Genomic DNA, 19,254 nt, shown 5'->3' on the forward strand with positions numbered 1-19,254 from the left:
GTATGGCAAACAGAATGTAGACCGGAGTGCAGTATGCACAGCTCACACAGGAACTCTGGCCATCACTTTGGGGGAATCTTTGAATGCTTTCTCTGCTCAAGGCTGTCATCTAGTGGCACTGAATTCAGCAATGCTAAAAAAACTGAACTGAGTTGCTGTATTGTAAAATAATAGGAAAAGATATTCTAGTCTCCTCTGACTGCTCCCTCTTCATTCCTTGTCTTCCCCTTCTACTTTATTCTGAGCATGGTTTGAGTTACACACAGCTGTGTGAGATGGGACTCCTGTGGTGATTTGTAGCGCTATAATGACTCTTCCTCTGCTGTGCTTCTCCTCCCAGACATTGAGATAACAGCTCTCACCTTACCTCGATCAACAACTGAGGGGTTGTGGAGGGCTTCCCGGGGTGGATGAGGGCACAGGGGTGACCTGAGGGCGGGGGAGGCAAGGCGAGAAGGGGTGGAGGACTTGCAGGTGTCCAAACTCCCCTGGCTACAGACAGGTGCACTGCACCTGTGCCACATATGTTCAGTCACCCATGTGTGTGTGTGTGTGTGTGTGTGTGTGTGTGTGTGAAGATTGGAATACCAGCTGTTCGCCATGAAGTTTCTCTCTCTCGCCTTCGCACACATACCACCCTGCCTCCTAAAACACCCACACAGCCTTCACATGCAATCTGCTACACACACTCTTACATATATAGTCCATCAGGTGCCACACACACACACACTCATGAAAATGGATCAATGTGTTAGCTAGTGTTAAAGGTCGATAGGTGTCTTACCACTTGCTATCCATAAGTGGCGAACAGATGTGTGGAGCATCTTTTCATCAGATCAGAAGGATCATCACAGCTACACTTGCCGCTCTGACTGCAGGGATCCTCCCTACAGGTTTGAGAGGCGTGTGTTGTGCGTGTTGCCTTCTTCTTATTAAAGGAATAATTCAGCATTTGCTAAAGCATTTGCTTTCTTGCAGAGAGTTGCAGAGAAGATTGATACAACTCTCATGTATTTACTGTAAATATGAAGCTACAGCCAGCAGCTGGTTAGCTTAGCTTAGCATTAAGACCGGAAACAGCCTGTCTGGCTCTTTCCAAAAGTAACAAAATATGTCTACCAGCGCCTATTGTTCACTAATTAACATGCTATATTGTGCTTGTTTAAGCTTTACAAACAGCAAAGTGTAAAAATGGCATGTGCGGACACTTTAACCCCCATTTCCAGTCTTTAAACTAAGCTATGCTAATAGGCTACTGGTAGTTTCATATTAAGCATGTAGACATGGTAGCAGTATTATTCTTCTCATCTAACTCTCAAAGCAAATAATCATGTTTCCCAAAATGTTGAACGATTGCTTTATTGATACCAGTTGTGGTGTGGTTTCGTGTTTGTTTCTTGCCCCTTTCGCTGGCTAGTAAAACATGTCAATAGTGCTGTGTGTGCATATTGCTGTGCTTCACACTCAAAAAAGACATTTGATTGAGACCTTCAGAATAAGGACATAATTGCAAAGTGCAGACATTTTGACTGGTCATCTTCTTCAAGGAGCTGTTTATAAGGCTAGTTGTTTATATTAGTTTGAGCTTAAAAGTAGGTTTAATTATATCTTGGTTGTGTACTGTATATGTGTATGTGTGTGTGTGTATGTGTGTGTGTGTGTGTGTGTGTGTCCAAAGGATCTCATAGTGGACCAGCTGATTCAGCAATCTGAAGGTGACTTTCAGACAGAGGGGAGTTTAATCAGGAGCCATCGTTCCAAGACAGCGGACCTCACCTCCTACAGGGAGTTCCCCTTTGAGAAAAAGAGAGGTCTGTAGATGACTATGAGGAGAGAGGAGGGAAAGGGCAGAGGTGAGGAGGTAAAGAGGAGGCTGGGAGAACTGGTGGAGGTGAGGTGGGGTCGAGTGATAACGGATTTGAGGGAAAGGAAGAATGCAGGAGGATTAGAGCCTGTGTTGCTATACAATAATAAAATGTATATACAGGTGCTGGTCATATATATATATATATTAGAATATCATCAAAAAGTTGATTTATTTCAGTAATAAAAAGTGAAACTTGGATATTAAATTCATTCATTACACACAGACTGATATATTTCAAATGTTTATTTCATTTAATTGTGATGATTAAAACTGACAACTAATGAAAATCCCAAATTCACTATCTCTGAAAATTAGAATATTACTTAAGACCAATACAAAAAAAGGATTTTTAGAAATGTTGGCCAACTGAAAAGTATGAACATGAAAAGTATGAGCATGTACAGCACTCAATACTTAGTTGGGGCTCCTTTTGCCTGAATTACTGCAGCAATGCGGCGTGGCATGGAGTCGATCAGTCTGTGGCACTGCTCAGGTGTTATGAGAGCCCAGGTTGCTCTGATAGTGGCCTTCAGCTCTTCTGCATTGTTGGGTCTGGCGTATTGCATCTTCCTCTTCACAATACCCCATAGATTTTCTATAGAGTTAAGGTCAGTGATCTACAGAAGTAGACTGAGAGACCATTTAAAGGCCTTTGCAGGTGTTTTGAGTTAATTAGCTTGATTAGAGTGTGGCACCAGGTGTCTTCAATATTGAACCTTTTCACAATATTCTAATTTTCTGAGATACTGATTTTGGGGTTTTCATTAGTTGTCAGTTATAATCATCAAAATTAAAAGGAATGAACACTTGAAATATATCAGTCTGTGTGGAATGAATGTATACATTATACAAGTTTCACTTTTTGAATGGAATTACTGAAATAAATAAACTTTTTGATGATATTCTAATTATATGACCAGCACCTGTATATATACACAAATGTACACAGAACACTAAAGAAAGAAATGGAAAAATGGAGACATAGAGAATGTAATAAAGACTGACCAAACAGATGGCTGAGATATGACTAGGCTTATTATTTACAGGTTAGGTCTCAAATAATTTTATTGCAACTGAATTACACCAGGAATCTACTCTGCTACAGTCAGGATCCAACATAAAACAAAACCAGATCTCACAAGTACACACATCTATACACACACAGGCAGAATTTCCACGTCTGGACAGCATTACATGGTGTACAGAGGAACCCCCCCCCCCCCACCACCACCACCACTCCCTACTGTAATTATAGCCTGCATCATTGGAGTGCTCTTACAGAAGTTTATCACTGCACTGTGGCAACGCAAACACACACACACACACACACACACACACACACACACACACCACACTCCTCAAACACAATAATAGAGGGACTGCTAAAAATTCCATCTTCAACAGAGAGGATTCTTCTGTTGTGGCAAACACGCTATTCATGTGACAAAAAATGCAGAGAGAGGGCCGAAGTGCTAAGTAAAGGAAGGTGAGGTCTCTAACTGTCTGGTGGCATCATTTGATTTTGCTTCATGATGATAGTCAACTAAAGGGCACTGTGGGAACTGTAAACAACACCCACCGCAAACGATGGTGAGCCGGGTATCATGTAATGGTGCCTGGAACTCTACCCCTGTGAAGCAGGGCGAACGGGGAAGTGTGGTGGAAAGGCAGAGGCCCAAGTGATAAACAGAGCTGAGGGGTAATGTACATAAAGGCCCGCTGCGTCGCTCTCAGGAGATGAATAATGAGCCAGGCTGCATGTAAACTGTGGTTGGAAAACAACAAAAGCTGCTGACTAACTGTAGTGGTGTGTGGGGAGGTGGGGACGCCCTGTTATTTGGGCATTTGCCTGTACAGGGAGGCCTCTCTCGCCTAAACATGCTCCCTTTGTCTGAATTAAACAGGACTGTGCCATTTGCAAACTGAATTTGCAAATCAAATCAATATAAGTCTGGTACAATGAAGTCTGTAGTTATTGTATAAGATGTGCATTAAAGGCATAACAATAATGAATGAATGGCAGTTACTATATGGAAGATTTTAGGTGCCTAAATGAAAACATACACAGAAATAAAGTGAAATACAATTCACATTATTTGCATTTGCGTATGGATTTACTGTCATATAAATTGAAAATGATTTTGCCTTTTGTCCTTAATAAGTGAATGAACATTGCAACATGAACACTATGCAAAATTCTTAGATTTTAACAGAAAGCCTGTGTTACAAACTGGGTGCGTGGAGCTTGAAAGACTGCATAGAGGGAGTAATGAAAGACGCTATCAAATCGCATAATGGGAAGTTTAGGATCCAGTGCTACATTAGTGACTCACAGTCAGGATATCTCTGTCTCTGGTGCTTTGATTCTGACCTTTCCCTGTTGCATTGTGCCTCCAACCTCATGGACATTTACTAATAAATCACTGTAGTGCCTCTTTACACCGTTTTACACCGTGATAAAATGTATAACATAAATGTAAAATACAAACAAAAGTTGCATTTACCCTTCAGGGAGTCAACTGTCATGGTGTAGTAACTGTCTTGTAGTTTTAATAGCAAGCACTCAGGAAAAGGCACTTGGATTTTATCCCTTTATTTGCAAAGCACAGGCATAAAAAAAATCATCATAATTAAAACAGTGAGAAAGATTTTAAAAATTATGACTATAACAAATAAGTTTTCAGTTTGTTTCCATCTTTGAGTCCATTGACAATGATGTCCTGTTTCTTGCAATGAGTTGTTTATCTTTTCGATTCTTGGGTCACCGATTTGTTCACTCTCCATTGACGTCAGATTTGTTGTCGTTGTCCTTGACACACCTCTTGTTCAGTCCGCTGAAATACTTCTCTCTGAAGGCATTGTGTCCCTGGTAGGGGCTGAAGCGTGGGTCTGCTAGATGAGCCAGGCTGTCTAACTCCTTTAAAGAGACAAATGTAGAGGTTATCACACTGAACTCACTTAACCTGACTGTCTACATGTGAGAACCATTTTGCCACATCATATGTAAGGGAATAGGAAAAACAATTTTCACCCTCAACTGTTTGTAATAGAAAAAACAAGCTTCCTGATACATCTTACTATATAAATTTACAGTGTATTAAAAGGGTGTTGTGAGAAAAATAAAATAAATAAAAATAAATCAGGATAACAGGCAGCAGCCAGTTATGCCCCCCCCCCCAAAGGAGCATTTGTTGAGACTAAAAAAGTGATAACACTATATTAATATAAAGTTAATTTGGATCTAAAAGTTGAAACAGCTCTTACATTTTCCAGTCAATGAAGTAACCCCCACTACATGTCAGTATAACACTGGCAACACAAAGTTTGCATACTTTTTGCATGTAGGAACAGGAGTGTGCTTGTGTATATTAACAATGTATATGAACTGTTATGAATCCCTACAGTTAAACAGTTTGTCTTGGCTGTAAGGTAGCCGCTGGTCAACGGAGGGATGAGGGGAGGAAGAGAGATGCTGGGAAGAGGAATAATGAGGTGAGTTGAGTTGGAAGTGATGACTCCAATGCCGGGCCTGTAATTTGTCAGCAACACCTCGCTTTTGCTTGCCGACGCTGCCAAGCAACCTGGAAACAGTTTCCATGACCACACGGAGGGAAAAGCCTGGGCAACAACACTGACAACATAACCGTGACCCCAAATTAATAAGGACAGAGGGACATAACTACAAATGACTGGAAACTGTGGAAATAACCACTCAGCCAACAACCATACAGGTGGAGGGTTATATACATTTAATGTTAAATCGTGCAAATAAGCCATTTATGGCCACCTAACACGTTATGTCACGCCGCATAAATAAGACCATGTGAGGTTTTTCTGCACTAGTTTAACAGGAAACGTTTACAGCAATTAGGCTGTTCCCTTTGTCAAAACACACAAACAGCGTGGACACAAGTACATGTATCATAGACATACAAATACATTTATGCTGTGAACCCTGGTGAATGAGAACAAATAGGTGCCCATTGAGGCCTATGTGGAAAAGAAAAACTCTGCGACCTGACATAGATACCAGCGAGATAAGATCAAACAGTTGTGTGTTTGTGTGTGCGTGTCATACAAGGGCCTTTATGGGAGCAATTTGGGGTTTTGAAGTGGAAATGGATGTCAGATACAAAGATGGATTGTTTTTCATGCGAAGTGTGATTAAGCCATTTCAGGTTCCAGTATAAAAAAAAAATTGCCAATCACAGCCAGATGGTGAGGATTTACCCCAGACAGACAGAGAGACACCATCACTTCCATTAGGATGACATGTAAAAAAAAAAAAAACATACACATATGCACATACATGAACATGACACATACTTCTGTGGTTATATATACAAACAATTATATGAACTAGACATTTAAAAAAAAACATGAAACAACACGCAGGCACACACATGGTTACATTTTACATAAACTAAGTCATATCTGTGTTGCTGTTCATGCTCACACATACAAAAACAGCACACCCAGGTTGGTGCTGTGCAGATATGTTGTCATTTATAACTAACTAAAAACAGCATATTTAAGAAGTTGTACTTCCAATCAAAGGGTGAAGAAAAGTAGATTTTATGGTAAACTTTATCAGGACAGAAGGCATGTTTTAAAACCTGTAAAATAACTAGTTTTTCCCTGCACATAAATCAAACAACAATGACAGAATGCATTTGTACTTCTCAAATAATTGTTTTGTCTTTAATATGTCAGAAAATAGCAGTTAAAATAGTTAATAGCAGTTTAAATTTCCCAGAGCCCAAGGTGACTTACTCAAACTGCTAGTTTTATCCACCCAACAGACCAAAACTAACTCTGTTCTAAGATTATTCAGTTAACCAACATATGACAAAGAAAGCAACATATCCTTACATGGGAGAAACTGGAAACACAATGTCTGGCATTTTTGTTTGAAAATGAAACAGCTGACAGTCAAAGTTGTTGTTTTTTTAAATTATGAATTTTCTGTTGATTTGTTGAGTTGTCAGTTGTAATGCAAATGCATTTTGAAAGTATAATGCACACACCTCAGGCTCCTTGATCTTCTCCATGGTGATCAGGCGTCGTGAGGTGTGGCTGGAGAGCGTCTGCTCGCAGTTACTGATGAGCCGGAGACATGGATGAAGAGGTACCGTCTCCTCACTGTACCTGCAAAGGGAACACAGAGAAAGTTACAGTCTCCGTAAGGTGAGGAGCAGAGAGACAGAAAAAAATTTTTTTGTCTAAAGGCCATATAAATGCTGCTAGTAAACAGAATAATCTTGTCAAAATTACTACCTAACTTTTGCTAACTCTCTTTGCCACTCATTCCAGTGTCCGTCTTTCTCCCCCCAATGCCTTTTTCTGTTTCCCTCTCACCAATCAAATCATTAAACATTTGACCAGTGCAGTGTGAACATGGCTGGCAAAGCCAAGGTAGCTCATTTTGTACAAAGTTGAAGATGGAAAAAGTGACTCTGACCTGACAGGTCGACTGCTGGCTCTGTCGTCACTAGCCAGGCCAGGTTAGTGCCTATTAACAGCGGATGATGTATGTGTTTGCATTTTTGTGTCAGTAGCACTTTCTCCTAAGCACCATCGCAGTAGCAACGGTCCCAACTCGAAGCCAGATTTGCCCGACACTGTTTGTCAGCCCTGTCTGCGGCGATGGGATGTTTGGTTGTCACGGTTACTAGCGGTGATGCAGCCATGTTGTAATTCTGGAGCCCGACTTGTTGAGCAAGTGTCAACGTCTAAGCTGGGGCAGGGGTTGTCTTTCAACCGATGAGGCATTTTGTTTGGCACAAACTGATATGGTGTAAAGTGTACTTTATACTAAAGCGTCAACGATTAGCTGATTATTCAATTAGTCGGTCGAAAGAAAATTAATCGACAACTATTTTGATAATCAATTAATCGTTGTGGTGGTGCGGTGGTTAGCACTGTCGCCTCACAGCAAGAAGGTCGTGGGTTCAAACCCTGGTTGCCCCGGCCTTTCTATGTGGAGTTTGCATGTTCTCCCCGTGTCTGCGTGGGTTCTCTCCGGGTACTCCAGCTACCATCCAAAGACATGCAGTCTAGGTTAATTGGCGACCCTAAATTGTGTGTGAGTGGTTGTTTGTCCTTGTGATGGACTGGCGACCTGTCCAGGGTGTACCCCGCCTTGCGCCCGATGTCAGCTGGGATTGGCTCCAGCCCCCCCCCGCGACCCTGTATGCAGGATAAGCGGTTGACGATGGATGGATGGAATTAATCGTTTCGGGCATTTTTTAAGCAAAAATGTGAAAATTTTGCTGGTTTCATCTTCTTCAATTGAGGAATTGCTGCTATTCTTTGTAATTTATGATAGTAAATGAAGAGTCTTTGGGTTTTGGACTGTTGGTTGGACCAAGGAAGCAATGTGAAAACGTCACTATGGGCTCTGGAAAATTGTGATGAGCATTTTTCACAATTTCTTGACATTTTATAGACTGAACGATTTGCCTATTAATCGTGAAATAGTCAGCAGATTTCAATTCAATAATGAAAATAATCATTAGTTGTAGCCCTACTTTATACAAAACAAATTATTTGAAATGCACCAAACACATTTTAAAATTATATCCATATTATTTAAAAACCAGCTAATATGTACATGTGCTCTCAACTTCACAACATGCACAATCTGATGCTGAAGCAGTAGCCTCTAGCAACTTATAAGAAGTTTTGACCTGAAAATAAAAACATGGCTCATTTATACTCAGTGACACACGTATCACCTTACTTCTTCGCTTCACTCGTTTATGTTGTAATTAGGTCACTTTATGGCTGTGATGATGGATATTTCATCATCTGTCTTGATACTTTTTCTCCCTTCATTTATTTTTTAAGGGAAGAGAGTTTAAGGGGTCTGACCTGGTTCTAGACGCCGTCTTTTGCTGACAGGACTTTGTGTCACCTGTCATCACACACACACACACACATCCCCTCCCCATTCTCATGAAGCAGACAGACACACACAATCCCCACTGTTTATATCACAGCCATAGATGCAGATACATACATATGTGGGGTGACAGAAACACGATATCTCCCCAGTAGAGCCCCAGATTAGGCCCAGGAGACAGACTACGTCTGGGCTTACATACACCGACACACATATTCCAAAACACACATGTGATTGTGTGCAGAAACACACACACACACACACAGAGGTCAGACTACAGAGACAGACAGTTCACATTTCTGACTTGCCTGGCCTCAGACGTTTATTTTGGCATGGCGCTCTGACAAGCACAGAGTCCAGGGCCGGTAGATGAGTAGCAAAGACAAATGTGTGAACATGATGACACACATGTATGCACGGCCTCATCCACAAGACCACACGCATATTCATGCATATGTATGGATGCACACACACACACACACACAACAGCAAATGTCCAGAGTTTTGCACAGTGTGTTATTATTCTTGTTCTTTATCTCACATACATACTAAAAACCAAAGTGACCACAGGGAGATCACACCCTGCAGGGTTTTTCTTCCCCTACGTCCGTTGCTGCAGCTGTCTTTACACCTGCACTTACAGTCAGCACTTTCTTCTGTTTTCTGCTAATGCACAGAATATTTAACAATGCACAACTTTGTTTCAGAGGAGCCGTCTTTTAGAGCCAACATATAAAGGAGCTGTCAGTTGTGGTTTGAGGTTTAGGAAAACCTCAACACACCTGTATCCTGCAGTGTCATTTACACAGGTGGTTACAAACGCAGTACAATGTTTTATGTTAGCGAGAATGGAATTGTGCTTCAGGGAAACGCTGGAAGGTAAAAATCCCAAGTGGAAAAGTCCTTAGTGTGTAAATCTACTGGCCTCAAACTGAAAGAGCTACAAAGACATTCAGCACCTCATTAACTTATTTTTCAACATTCACTACAGTTTGTGTTACATTATCCCTTGATTCATTTACAAAGCCAAATTTAATCATATGCAGTAATTAGATTGTATAAAATGTACTCATGTTTACATTATAATGCTTCTTTGCTTCATGTTGTTTGGTTAATTGGGGAATTAACTAGGCCAAAAATAGTCAAAAATGCTGTAGGTTGTGCTGACAACAAACCTGGTAAGGTTTATGGTATGAGCCTGCCCCCTATTGATGCAAAGTATTAGTTGGAGAAAAGCAACACTTCAGCAAAAATCTCTCTCAATCTAAGCCTATGAGGACAAAGTACACTTCAAAACTCACCTCAAATCAAAATATAAATTTCCACAAACCAAGACATGTTTTTAAACAACAACAACAACAACAACAGAATAATAATTGTCAACTTAATTTGTCAGCTGACGTGGCCTTCATGGAAGACGTCCAACATGGAAACAAGGCCAAGACACTCAACTATGCACAGAAACACAGGAAGAGGGGTGCAGATAAATGGCAACATGTACTCTGGACCGATGAGTCATAATTTGAAATAAACATTGTCGGATTTTGGTCAGAATTAATGGTCTCCTCAATGCTGAGAAGTCCAGACAGATAATTATCCATCATGCAATACCATCAGAGAGGCATCTGATTGGCCCCAAATTTATTCTGCAGCATGACAATGACCCCAAAAATACAGTGAAAGTCATTAGGAATTATCTTCAGCGTAAAGAAGAACAAGGAGTCCTGGAAGTGATAGTATGGTCCCGACAAAGCCCTGATCTAAACATCATTGAGTCTGTCTGGGATAACATGACAAGACAGAGAAGCAACTGAGGCTGCCTAAATCCACAGAAGACTTGTGGGTAGTTCTCCAAGATGCTTGGGCCAACATACCTTGAGTTCCTTCAAAAACATTGTGCAAGTGTACCAAGAAAAACCGATGCTGTTTGAAAGCAAAGGGTGTTCACACAAAATGTTGATTTGATTTAGATTTGTCTTCTGTTTACTCACTTTACATTTATCAATTAACAAAATCCAATCTATTAACATGTCTATTTTTGGTGTATTCAAACTTTACAGCATTTTTCAACCCTGGCCTAAAACTCAGAGCAAGCAGTTTGAACTGGTGATTGTAGCACCAGGCTCATCCTTCTGACCTTTATATTATCAGCGAATGACACCATAAAGGTTTGTCTACTCACTCTGGTCTGTAGACAGGCAGCCAATAGACAAGCCTCCCGCCCATGACCAGGTGGTGGGCAGCGAAATTTAGCAGATCTGTGAAGATGTCACTCAGGTGGTACGCCTGTGAGACAGGGACATGAGACTCTCCATAGCTGGGCAGAAGAAATATACACAAGCATGTTTAGAACAGAGCAAAAAAAGATAACAAACATTTCCCTCCTCTAGAGTAAAATACCCCTGCTCTAGAGTAAAATATGGCCTTACTGTAGTTAGTAATCAGTATTTCATGCCTTGGAACTAATTGAGGTTCATTTCGTCATTAAGTCATAGAGTATCAGATGAACTTACATGCCGTCAGGGGGTTTAGTGTTATCTTTGTGGGAACCTGTTCTCCTTGTGGACTCACGGATACCATACGGAGCTGACAACAAAAGGACCACATAGGAATCACAAACAAGAAAAACAAAAGATCTTATTGATCTTGTGAAATAAATGCAATAGATTGCACAGGTGTAGCTGGCGCACATGGTTGCTGAAATACTGCATCGATATTGCTACAAACCCAAGAACAATCGAGTCAACCGCAGCACAAAAGCTATCTATACATGTATCACAAGTTTTCACACTCAGCTTGCCTAAAATTTTAATAGTTGTCTGTTACATCTTCTGTTTACATATATAAATAATTAATTGACTAGACCTACGATCAGTAATGACGGCATCAAATAGAGCAGCCTCCCTCCACACAGGCTTGGATGCATCAGACACCATTACATCTAAATACATCTTCTCTGTTCCATACTGCCGCAGGTTGGCTCTGATATTCTCATCAGGTCCACGCCACTTATGGTTTTTACGGCTCGACCTTCCTGAAAGACAAAGGCCCTTTTTACGAAATCTGGAAAGCAGTCAGAGCATGGTCCTGCCACTGTTGGCCCTGAACACAGTAATGACCTGAAGAAATATGTGAATTAAAATATAACCTAAAGATGAAGCCGCTAACCCAACATATCAGAGACTACAAATGATGTGCCGTGTCAGCTCTGAGTAAACCAAACTTACCTTTTCCATGAATAGTGTTGTAATCAATATCTGTTCCACAGACATAGGCTCCAAACTGAGAACATGCTACCAACAGGCTCCCTAAAACAGATCAAGAGACAAAGAACTGAATCTATTTATTGAAACAGCATTCTCCACATGTGTGACTGCCTGTAGCTTCACATGTGTATGAGAGTCGGTAATAGGATTATCTCACCAGTGCCAACAAATGGGTCAAAGACGAGGTCATTCTCTTTGACCCTGGCGTGGTTGGCCATTATGAATGAGAGCCCAGCATCCATACTGGTGTTTCCTATGAAGTGTCTGTTTTTCACACTGTGGGAGCGAATAAGTTCACGCTGTCCATCCGCTATCTGGCACAGAAGTGTGTAAAGATTAAAGGTGTTCAGTTGCAGACCAACCCTTATTAGTCAACATAAACAGACAGTGAAATGTATCTCACCCATCGGCCAAAATAGATGTAGTTTGGATGCTCAGGGATGTTGTTGGGGTCTGTGCCGTAATCTTCCAACAAGCAGAAAACATGCTGGGGGCTCTTCAGGCTAACTGCACCTTCAAACGGAAGATACTCCATAGCCTGGAGAGAGATTACAAAACATGACATTCTGCACACACACAGACAGACGTTAAAAGATGCACATACAACACACACATTTATATGTTTTCAAATGTCATTATATATGTCATTCATTTCCACACAGACACACACACACACACATCTAAATACTCACATCTATCCTTTTGATTCTGTCTGAAAACTCCAGGGTCTTGTTGAAAGTGTAGACATTGATTCTGTAAGTTGAGTCTTTGTGCATGAATGGTGACTGCAGGGGTGCGTGGAGAAAGAGCACAAATTAGCACATATTAGTTTAGACTCTGTTTCATATGAATGTTTTCCTAAAATTGCAGGGATTGGTCTGTCCAACACAATAGCACCGTAGCACAACAGACCATGTTCTCTGCTGGGTAGCTCAAGAGGGATGTTTTGAGTTCACTGTGTGTTTGTCCGTGGCCCCATAGTTCAAATGCAGACCTGTAACGATAAAGCAACATGAACTACAGCTATGCTCAGTTACTATAGCACAGAAAACCCTGCCAATGTAACAAGGCACAGATCAAGTTTAAAGGCAATAGGTGCTGCATGTTGAGGTCATTCCATCGCTACAGCTGCGGGCGGGGCCAACACTGCCGTTCACACAAAGCGAAAAACACTTACTTTGCACAAACAGATCTGGCCATGATGCCGCGGACATCCTCCTCAGACAAACCATCCAAACACCAGAAAGGGGACTAGAGAGAAGAAGCAAGGACACGAGTGAGTGTGGGGAAATGGGGTCTACATTGGGTCTGAACGATATGCAAAAATTATAATGAAACAAGTTTTCTCAGGGCACTTTTCATATAGAGCAGGTCTACAACATAATCTCTTTATAATATTATTTACAGACATCCAACAATTCCCAGAATGTGATTTGTAGGCCGGGGCATCTTGGTAGCACCATAATACTTCATTTATAATGAACTGTTCAGCCTTAGTCTACAGGATAGAAACCTTCTAATGTGGTAGCTGTCAAATCATCCACCATCATATCGATTTATTTAAAACAGCTGGGAAAAACATTAGGACAAGAATTAAAATACATTTAACCAGCAAACCTTTTCTTTGAAGTTTAGACTAGGATGGAACGGTTTTCCTCTGAGAGACAGCAAAGCCTTAATCTCCTGCAAGAATGAGCACATAAATCACAAATGCTGATATATGCATTGCAATCTATTTGAAAAATATACACATACGGGCAGATTAAAGGGAAACAGTAATGATTTGGTAGTGCACCCTCATGAAGTCGGGGGATTTAAGAGAGACAGATTAAAGAAAAAATGGTCAAACTCATTGGAGGAGAGGTCAAAATGTTGTGAACTTTATTGTCTGGTATGGGTCAATATTTTGAAATGCTAGATCATACAACTTAGATAATGTAGATGATGTAATGCAATATTTTTATTCAACCCTTGCTGTCAGGTAAATTTCCACCTAGCTCAAACTCCAAACCCCCAGTTCATACCAAGGGGGTAAGCCAGAGATCGGACAGTGAAGCCCAAAAATGACGTAAAAACCCTGTGACACCCGTCGCACATGAGAGATGTAACCGTATTACTTAGATTATAAACTCTCAGCAATCAAAAAAATCTATCAGAGCAATCATAACGCTGCCTTGGTGTTTGGCAGGTGAACCTTGTAGGTGGGCTGCTTAAAAAGTGACGATCCCAGTCAGACAAACACACTGAGCCATGAATAGGAGATCACTGGAGTATAGAAATTTATATTTATATTTAAAAACAAGACATCACCAAAACAGAGCATGATTCTGCTTATTTACAAGTGTGCATTACTGCAGATCGAGTCTATAATATATACAATGAACGTCTCCTTGTGCTATCATGCGTATTGGTCATATTCACATAACAGTTAGTAAGTTAAGTATAACGTTACATTTATGATAAGAAATAGTGATGGTGCAAGTGTGAACTAACGTTACACGTCTATCCGCACGTCGATACGCGTTCACACGGGGGGAGGTCAGGTGGAGAAATGTGTTAATGTGTTATTATCATGTGATTAAGCACGTGAAACCAAAGTCTATAAAATCTAATCCCACCGCTAACATTTAATTTACAGTAGTAATAACAGGTGAGGCTGTTGTCGTAGTTAGCAAGTGGCTAACACAGCACACCGAGGGACTCCTGTTTTCCAAATCCTGCTCTTTTCACGGCCAGTTCACATTAAACACTCACAGTACGAGCTAGATAGAAACTGAGAGTAGTTTATGAAGGTTACCGGCAACCTGAAGTCCAAATTATCTTGGGCCAGATGTAGTAGATACTGGAGGCATGTTCGCTTGTTGGAGGTCGCCATATTTGTTGCGGATTCAAATTCGTCCGGTTTAAAACTGGGCCCTGAAAACAAAAGTACCGCTTGGGGACCAAATCACCATAAATGGAGAAGAATGAGGTCTTGTCTTTCAGTTTAATTTAACACACTGCCTGTGCTTGTTTGTTTATGTGCGCATTTTTATTCATATCTACAGGTGGTTAACTAGTTTTACCATTAACTGCTGTTAATTTAAGATTAATCTAAATGTAATTTGGTGACTTTGTTCACATTTAACTAACTATATTGTTTGTTTGCTAGTTGGTTGGTTGTTGTTTTTTTAAAAAGTGACCTATAAGCTCTTGTTATCAATAACTCTATTCTGCACTTGCATGTTCGGATCAGGTTCAGGTAACCTCCTCTCTCCTCTCCAGGCTGTAATCTGGCTTTACTTCGGAGGCACCTTGTCTCCCGTCTAACCAGTGATTGGCTGCCCGGATCTTCGCTATCAAGCCACTGGCCGACACTGGTGTCCATCAGAGTGGTTCTGCCTCGGGACAGAAAAGCACTCCTGCTGCTGTCAGCAGTGCTGCTGTATTGTAAACTTGCACAGTTACAATGCAACCGGATTTGTTTGCACTTTGGCTGCAATGAAACATTATTGCAGGTGAAGTAAGGATCGAGTGAGTCGGTGTTTGACATGTAAGTTGGATCATGTTTGATAATCGTTTACTCTAAATCTCTGGAAGGTTGAATAGATTTAGGTAATTATTCAAAGCAGGGTGTTCCCTTCTTCTAGTTTTGATGATGAACTGATATTGATTTTCTACTTTCGTTTTTATGAATATATCAGTTAGCCTACATTTGTTGTTGAGAGTGTGTGCTAAAGCATCACTGAACTCTCAGTCATCAGTTTAATAGATTCCTATACAGATACAAAAGCACACCAACAACATAACAGTAGAATGATAATTAGGTGAAAAATAACATTAAGCTTGAAAGCCAAATATTTTAATTTTAGGTAGTTGTTTTTTTAAATAACAAAGCAATAAACACAGGGAAGGGCTACAATTCAGTGAGTGGCTACAACAGTATTCCCATAGAAATTAAAGTTATGTAATCTTCTCCCCAGCAGAGCCAGTGATGGCGACAAACAGCCTGAGCACTGCCATCATGGAAGCTGAAGATGATGCCCCAGCTCCTGCTCAGTTAAGCAACGACACTGCCGTGTGCATTGTGTCTGTGAAAGGCTTAAAGGAGAACTGGCAGAAGTGGTCCAATGAGCACCAGGAGTACCAGAAGCAGAACCCCTTCAGTCAAGACACCAGGCCCAGTATGGTGGTCCCTCAGAAAGGGCAGGACGACTACGGGAGGCCCCTGCAGGGCTCCTTGACGGAGCAGCGAGGGAAGGATGCTCACACACACATCAGCAACGAGGTTCAGGAGCTGTGTGAGGTGATAAGGAACATCGGTGAACATAGAAACCAAGATGGGGATGGAAGCAACAGCGATGGGAAAGTTATCACTGTTGAATTTGGGAAACTGTTTGAGCATTATGTGACTATCTCTAATAAACTGGTTGGGATTCTTCTACGAGCGAGGAAGCAGAGGCTGGTTGACTTTGAGGGGGAGATGCTGTGGCAGGGGCAGGATGACCATGTAGTTATCGCTCTGTTGCAGTGACAAGAAACTTGGATTACTGTTTATGCCTTGGTCCATGTTACATGAAGTACTAGCAGTGGCAAGTATAGAGCTACTTCATAGCATCACTCATTGTAGTATTCAGATAGCAGGGGGATTGCACTCATTTTATTTAGAAAAAAATGCTCTTTTTCTTGCTTACACAAGAAACCTCAGTAACTGATAACACACCACCTCCCTGAGGAATGTACTTTAAGCGTGCTAATGCATTTTCTCCTCATGCTAAAAACGCAAGATCTACTAAATCTACTGTCCAAAGTGCAGATACTTGCAGGAGGTAGAAAAAGTAAACCTGAAAGGAACGGACGGATATAAGTTAATCATTTATAAACTTAATTGATTACAGATTTGGGTCATTCCAGGCAAAATGCCTATTAGCAGCATTTGTCAGCAATAAAAAAAAGTCATCAGCATGTTGATATGCGAGTTTTCAACGCAATTAACTAAAACTTACAACATAGGGTGAAATACTGTTCATACGTTGAAACTTAACAAGAGATATGTCAGATATACTGAAGATATGCCTAATATTGCCCTCCTTTAGTGGTGGTTACTAGGGTGACATAGTTACTTTAAAAAGAGTACATTTTCATGTATTTACATTATTTCATATTTCACTCAGTGTTGCTAAACCAACATTGGTCTAAATAACTAAATATTTCCATCCCTAGCTTTTTCATGTGAGGAAAGTGGAGGAGTGAGCAGCGGAAATGAAGTCAGAGTGAACCAAAGCCAAAGAGAACATGAGGCTGCCTGTGACAGACAATATGGTGCTATAGGATGAACTTGATCCGACTTGGCTCGGGTGCTTCAGCGCATGTATTTATATATTAAGTGTGCTTTGTAATTCAGGCAACGTCATTACAGTTTAAAACTTTGTATACCTGCACCACACTGAAATGTTGCTTTAATGGAGTGAGAACTACACAGTAAACTATGCACAGACTAGATGGCATAATATCTGCTACTATTAAAAGTAATGGCCATGCAAACTAATGGAAGTTTCTTTAGCATGAGTCAGCAGTAGATTGATCAATTTGCAAGTACATCTTATGGTATTATAATAAAGAAAGAGAAGAAACAGCGTCCGGTCTGTTATTGTTACTGGAGGTGCTTTGTGAACACTAATCGATGGAATTAAACTAATGACTTGGAGAGAGAGTGTAAACTGATATCTAGAACTCTCTACATTAGAAACACACAGAGAAGCAGCAACACATTATTTATTCTAAATTAAATTAATTCTTAAGTGCATACAAATTCGTACAGTAGATACAGTATGGTTTTCATTCTTTACGTGCCTTATTATATAGTAGTATAGTATTCACTTCATGCACCAACCAGTCACAATCTTAAGATTTACATCAAATCAAATATAAATGAGCATGTCCTAAGAAATACCTAATCGTGTTTCAGTGCTTTTTGAGATCATTAAGCATACTTAGTGTCAGAGGATGACTTAGTTGCTTCCACCATAAAGAAGCCTTGTAAATAGTTAATAAAGATGTTACTCTGTGTTTGGCCCATGTCAGCTAGGCCACAAAATGCCCATCAGTACAGAGATAACTTAAAATAGCTGAGGAACTCATGGTATATAAAGCGGTCCAATGTTATGTCATACGGAATCATAGAAATTAATTTTAGTTAAGTTTAACTTAAAGTACATTTAAGTTTTAAATACATTTCAGTTATGCATGCAGGAAATCAGATCTGCAAAGCACTAAGGCAGTCCTGCATGTCAGGAAATCAAACAACTTGTGAATCATACGGGCGTTTCTGGCTGTGAAATGTCGATAATGAAAATTATACAAGTCATCTCAATACATCTGAGAAACCATCCAACGAAGGTTAAAGTCAAGGGCAACTGGACTTGGTTGAAGATACTGGAAGACGTTTCGTCCCTCATCCAAAGGACTTCTTCAGTTCTGACTGACTGGTAGGGAAACTCCGCTATTTAACCTCAGTGGGCTCATTTGCCAGAATCGTCGATACTGCTGGTTCGTTAGTGCTCCTGGTTGCTGTGACGACAGTCGTTAGGACTACCCGTGGCCGAGACTGAACAACCATCGTTGGTTTCTTCACCTGAGGCCAATAGGTTACGTTTGTTGAGTTTCCTGGGAAGCGATGAAAGGACAGCATTGTAAGTGGGAGATAAGTGGTGGTGTAGACCCCCTCCTCTGTTCAATGACGGAGGACACTCGTTTGAGGACCACCAGGTGCACATTTTAGATAGAGAAGATGGATGGTTTGAAAGAGGTGTCAAGGAAGCCATCTACACCCGGGTTGAGAAGCCGTCGCTGAACAGAGGAGGCGGTCTACGCCACCACTTATCCCCCACTTACAATGCGGTCCTTTCATCACTTCACGGGAAACATTTGGGCATAGATAAGATGCTTGCCTTTGGTGTGGGAGACCCGGGTTCGATTCCCACTGTGAGACATTCACCATTGTGTCCCTGAGCAAGACACTTAACCCTAGTTGCTCCAGAGGCGTGCGACCTTTGACATGTATAGCAATTGTAAGTCGCATTGGATTAAAGCGTCAGCTAAATGAATAAATGTAATAAATGTAACTCAACAAACCTCAGGTCTCAGGTGAAGAAACCAACGATGGTCCTTCAGTCTTGGCCACGGGTAGTCCTAACGACTGTCGTTACAGCAACCAGGAGCACTAACGAACCAGCAGT

General features: G+C 40.9%; 2 protein-coding genes across 7 annotated transcripts; one reads left to right on the forward strand and one right to left on the reverse strand.

Annotated features, from left to right (window-relative positions):
- Positions 1 to 4,444: 4,444 nt before the first annotated feature.
- On the reverse strand, positions 4,445 to 15,180 carry trmt11 (tRNA methyltransferase 11 homolog). The gene is made up of 13 exons (XM_046045638.1): positions 14,835 to 15,180; positions 13,655 to 13,720; positions 13,215 to 13,288; positions 12,950 to 13,031; positions 12,730 to 12,822; positions 12,441 to 12,575; positions 12,195 to 12,351; positions 11,999 to 12,079; positions 11,641 to 11,805; positions 11,285 to 11,357; positions 10,954 to 11,088; positions 6,895 to 7,015; positions 4,445 to 4,784 (listed from the first exon to the last, which is right to left on the reverse strand). Exons 1-13 carry the CDS (start codon positions 14,910 to 14,912, stop codon positions 4,641 to 4,643), a joined length of 1,404 nt encoding a protein of 467 aa, XP_045901594.1. The 5' UTR covers positions 14,913 to 15,180; the 3' UTR covers positions 4,445 to 4,640.
- On the forward strand, positions 14,432 to 17,618 carry si:dkey-29b11.3 (actin-binding Rho-activating protein-like). Of its 6 annotated transcripts, XM_046045642.1 has the most exons (4): positions 14,515 to 14,575; positions 14,679 to 15,008; positions 15,302 to 15,569; positions 16,000 to 17,618. In XM_046045642.1, exon 4 carries the CDS (start codon positions 16,011 to 16,013, stop codon positions 16,548 to 16,550), a length of 540 nt encoding a protein of 179 aa, XP_045901598.1. In that variant the 5' UTR covers positions 14,515 to 14,575; positions 14,679 to 15,008; positions 15,302 to 15,569; positions 16,000 to 16,010; the 3' UTR covers positions 16,551 to 17,618. The 6 variants fall into 6 exon arrangements, with proteins under 6 accessions (XP_045901599.1, XP_045901598.1, XP_045901596.1 ...); XM_046045643.1 differs by lacking the exons at positions 14,515 to 14,575; positions 14,679 to 15,008 and adding an exon at positions 14,432 to 14,468; XM_046045640.1 differs by having other exon boundaries at positions 14,519 to 15,084.
- The last annotated feature ends 1,636 nt before the right edge of the window (positions 17,619 to 19,254 follow it).

The sequence above is a fragment of the Micropterus dolomieu genome, linkage group LG03 (genome assembly GCF_021292245.1).
Source record: "Micropterus dolomieu isolate WLL.071019.BEF.003 ecotype Adirondacks linkage group LG03, ASM2129224v1, whole genome shotgun sequence".
Lineage (NCBI taxonomy): Eukaryota > Metazoa > Chordata > Actinopteri > Centrarchiformes > Centrarchidae > Micropterus > Micropterus dolomieu.